This window comes from Nestor notabilis, unplaced genomic scaffold, assembly GCF_000696875.1.
Source record: "Nestor notabilis isolate BGI_N333 unplaced genomic scaffold, ASM69687v1 scaffold6449, whole genome shotgun sequence".
Classification (NCBI taxonomy): Eukaryota; Metazoa; Chordata; class Aves; order Psittaciformes; family Psittacidae; genus Nestor; species Nestor notabilis.
The window spans coordinates 43,646-48,427 of NW_009943209.1; the positions used below are offsets into that span (position 1 = coordinate 43,646).

Consider the following 4,782-nt stretch of genomic DNA (forward strand, 5'->3'; position numbering starts at 1 on the left):
TTGTTCTCTTCCCTCCAGGATAATGACAACTCCCTCCGTGATGACTTCAGTTTCAGCAGCAGTGCCCTTATTGGCCTTTTGGTGATTGCTGTTGCCATAGCTACTGTTATAGTCATCAGCTTGGTGATGCTGAGGAAGAGGCAGTATGGGACCATCAGCCATGGGATTGTGGAGGTGAGAAACGACTCCTGCTCCGTAACTGAGGATGAAAATAGTCAGCATGGAATCACATGTTGTGTGTAGGGGGCGAAGATGGCAGGAGCTGCCAAGCCATCAGCAGCTCCACTCCGAGCTAGATGGGGCTTAACTCTGTAGATGCTGACACATTCATCACTTACTTATTAGTGTGCAGGTGTCGGTCACTGGCGTGCCGTGGTGGGACCTGTCACTTCACAGTTGTATTCCCGGATCACAGGGAATTCAGTTAGGTTTCCCTGCCTGGCTCAGGGTAGGATTTAGCAGTAAATAAGCTTTTCAGGCGATATTTTTAGCAGGGGAGTAAGTGAGTCAATCTACAGCAATTTGTCCTCCCAACTAATGTAACAACTATTAAGACAGAGTGAGGTTCCTCCTCCTTCCTTCTGCTCCCAACATGCACATTTCTAATGATGACTTAATGGAGTCTGGAGAAAGCTGCTTTTCCCCTTTGCCCAACTGATGCAGGAAATCATAATGACCTCTTTAATGAGAGAAGCAGGTCCCACACTTGTAACGTTGGCTCACTTAGTAAGAGATTTGTGCAGAACATCTCCAAATAGGCAAGAGCAGGCAGGAGGCGATAGCGCCCGAGCAGGGAACTCTGTTAAGCTGATTATTTTTTGTGGCTTAACCTTTTTTCCCTGTTTGCTGCTTGCTGTGGTATTTATCCAGCGTGTGCCCATCAGCTCCTGGTACCGTGAAATAAGGCCTTCAAGTTCCTCCTTTGAGCAGTAACCCTCTGTTCTTCCCAAAGGTTGACCCGATGCTTACCCCAGAAGAGCGGCATCTGAGCAAGATGCAAAACCACGGCTACGAGAACCCCACTTACAAATACCTGGAGCAGATGCAGATATAAAAGAGATGAAGATACAACAGCCCTGGGTGGGAAAGGCTCAGGGCAGAGGGCCAAAGTGGTCCAGCGTTTTGGATCAACTACTGACCAACAGTTGCTTCGAGAGGACTTCATCTTACATTCAGAACTCCTGGATCATTAAGACTATAATTACTACTGTAGAGTTGCAATTTCCATTCTTTTAAATGGGTGAAGAAATGATAATATAACAATATGATATATAAATCTCCTTAAATGGGAAAAATGGATCTATTGCAGATATTTGACTGAGATGTAGTTTTCTTTTTTGTTTTTATTAATAATCTGGGAAGTACCAGTTCTGTTGTTCTGATGTCTGATACAAGCTCTATATATATAAAATGGGAAATGTGGATTTTTATTTCAGATAGACCACCTGTACATTGAGAGTCCTTTGTCCCAGCCCGCCTTGTAAAAAGGAGACAGTTGTGGCTCTTGACTCATTTTGGCTTTTATATATAAAGCAGTATTTGGGTTTTCCTTTGGATTTTGATTTTCGAGTTAATTTCACTGGGAGTTGCAAAGAGATTAAGTTAGGGATAGGAACTGTGACACAGAAGGAAGCAATTGGGAATGGAAACTAACAAAAAACCCTGATAACAAGAAAAAAAAAAAGAAAAACAGAAAAAAAGAGTAAAAAAAAAAAGAGAACCCCCCCATCCTCATATGCCAGTGGTGTGCACCCTGCTGCTTAGCAGCCTGGGCTCTAGGAATCAAAGACTCCCTGGAGGCAAGGAGTTAAAAGGCTTCTAGCATCTCTGTTTATAGTTATTCTAGTGGAATGTTAGAACATGGTTTGTGCATCCTGGGGTCTGCACATTCCCCCTGCCAGATTCAGTTCTGCTCTAGAGTTGGAAGTTCCTGGGTATTGAATTGAAATCCTCCGTTCAGAACCAGTTTCCTTCAGTCCTCACCTGGCATTAACAGCCCCCTCTCGCTACTACTTTCTAATTCCCCCAGCTCTCCTGCCTCACCAACGTGGTAAGTAGCTGAGAGACTCAGATTTTGGAGCCTTTGCATCTCTCTGGGTGACGCTGGGCCACGGGCACAGTTCTGGGTGGCTTTGCCCAGGGATGACAAATCACTGCAAGACTCAGCACCTCTGGGAGCTGATGAACGTGGAATTCACTGGAACTGGGGAGGGTATAGGGATAAGGTGCCTGCTTGAAGGACAAATTGATGCATAGGCCCCAAGAAGAACGAAAGGGGTGTCGTTCCACTCACCATCATGTCTTTGTAATGCTTGTATAGTTGGTGTTAATGCTCACGGCTTTTTTAAATCTGGAGGTTCTGGTAACCTGTGGTGTATTTTTTCTATTTTTCCTGTGACTTTCTTTTTCCCCCCACCCCCAGCCTCCGTGTCTCTTCCCACTATGCACAGATTTACCTGCAAACTCCTTAGTGTGGTCTGTGGGGAATGTACAAAGTTTAAACACATCAATAAACACTTTAACTTCCAGAGCGTTTCTTCTCTTTATTCACGGGCTCCTTTCATTTCCCTCTCATCCCACCGTGTCCTTGCCAAACCTGTGGAGATCTTACCCCACCTCTTTGTCCACATTGCTCCAGCGAGAAGGAACGTGATGACACTGAGATCGTTGGGCTGTGCCCAGACGCTTTTGTGATGTTCTTGGATCCTGCTGACCTTCATGGAGAGGAGGCGCGGCTGAACCAACACCCAGGTCTCCTGAAGAACAGCGTGTCCTTGCTCTGCAGGTCAGTGAGAGCTGGTGTTTGTCCTCTGGCTGTTTGTCCAAGATATTCCAAGTGGTTCTGGGGTGGTAAAACCACTGGGACAGATCCCTGTGTGAAGGGAGCCACTGGCACGGCCTTGGACTAAGCAGAGCCAAAGGGCTGTGCAGTACCAAGCTGTTCCTGCTGCTCTGCCCTCCTCCTGCGCTTCTCAGTGAGGTGCAGGAGCAGATCCCGGTTTGACTTTCTCTTCCAGGACTCCCAAAGCTCACAGGCAGTGAAGCTGTCTGTGCTCCTGTATGCCATTCCTCTTCTCTTTTCCTCCTTTGGATGCAAATTCCTCCTCTCTGGTGTCGGTGTAATGACCAAAGAGTTGTTACCATTGAATCCATGTTTTAGGAAGTCAAGAGACACAATGAATCTTCCTCCCCGTTATCTGAGCAGTTCCCAATAGGTCTGAATGAAGAGAAGGAGAGGAGGTGGGAGGGAACGTGGAGGTTTAGCCATTTGGAATAGCAAACAAACAGCCGTGTGTCCTGTTTCGCCTTAAATGTGGGCTCCTCGGTTCCACTGGAGTTTCCATGTTCCGGTTAAATTATGCAGGCACCACAGGAAGGAGCAGATGCTGTCCTAGAAACTGCCGTCTGTTGCCTTGTCACAAGTGCTTGGGAAAGAGCTCTGATTCTAAACAGTAAATTGAATGTAAAGGATGCCAGAGCATATCTTCCACCCAAAGCTGCTGCTTGGACTTGCACCCTTAGGTAGGACAACCTGGAAGAGAAACAAATGACAGAGGCTGTGGATTGAATTCCAGAATTGAATTTGGGTATTAGATTTTTCCTTCACTAAATTCTATTTGTCCTACAAACTAAATAGATCAGCCTGGACTCAAAGTCTATTAGTTACATGCTTTGGCACAGGTTGCCAAGTGCTCAGGATGGATTCTTTATTGGATGGATTTTGACTGTAGCTTTGGAAAAGGGATGTTTAAAAGTAGTCACTTGAAGATGGTGCCAGATGTTACTGGGATCTGCTGTGCAAATGAAGGGCCCCTATAGAATCAAGGCCAAGGTGGACAGGACTGGAAGCAACCTGCTCTAGTGGGAGGTGTCCCTGCCTGCGGACAGGATGAGCTTTAAGGTCCCTTCCAACCCAAACCAGGCTGTGATTGTGCTTCTGGTGTGTTGGATGGTGGCAGGATGGGGTTTACTGTTTAGCTGAAAGCACAGCTGCTCCAGAGCAAATACCTGCAGGGAGAAAGCAGTGTACAGGCTTTTGCCTGCTCCCTGGGTGCTGTGCTCCCCAAGGAGCTGCTGGGAAGGGCACCCAGCACCCACCAGCAATCCTGTGGTAGGGCTTGGTGCCCCCAGGACATGCTTTTGAACATAGAGCAAAGAGAAGTAGTCTTAAAAGCGATCTAGCTGAACATAGGTGGTACATGGTGGGGTTTTATGCCGCTGCCTGGGTTTGCAGGATGTGTTTGGGAAGGGGGAGTTGTTTTCCATGTTTACCAGGGCTTCTGCAGCAGTGACTGGCACAAGAACAGAGCAGAGCAGATTCTCTTGGGGCTGGCGCTGTCATCAAATGCAAGGTGAGTTATAATCTTTGCCTCCAGCGCGGTAGTTTGGCTTTGGAGGGGATAATCCTGCAGCTGGGGCAGGCTCATGGAGAAACGTAGGTTGAGAGGGACTCCTGGAGAGCATCTCACCTCCCAAGTCACATCAGGTCACTGTGTGGTTGAAGATAACATTGCCTTTTGTGCAATGAGTCCTCTTCCCAATCCATGGGGTTTGGGGCATGAAAAACTATGTAAGTTTTATTATATGAGGTCAGTAAAATCTAAAGGTGAATTCCTACTTTATCCTATAAGGGATAAACTGCATCCTTTTTAACCTTACTGGGCAAATGGACTTTTTTATGTTCAGCTTTTCCTGGGGATGCAGAACTTACTTACGCTGCTAAACTGTGCAACTGGTGTCACCTTTAGTATCTCTTCTTTTGTCTTACCCTGTGATGTGAGT

General features: G+C 46.7%; 1 protein-coding gene across 2 annotated transcripts in view; it reads left to right on the forward strand.

Moving 5' to 3' along the window:
* Window positions 1-2,528, forward strand: part of APLP2 (amyloid beta (A4) precursor-like protein 2) — a 24,573-nt gene extending 22,045 nt beyond the window's left edge. For both annotated transcript variants that reach the window (XM_010021808.1, XM_010021809.1), the window contains 2 exons: window positions 19-174; window positions 953-2,528. In XM_010021808.1, the coding sequence (XP_010020110.1) occupies window positions 19-174; window positions 953-1,054 (258 nt within the window). In that variant the 3' untranslated portion in view covers window positions 1,055-2,528. The remainder of the gene's footprint in view (window positions 1-18; window positions 175-952) is intronic.
* Window positions 2,529-4,782: the final 2,254 nt, after the last annotated feature.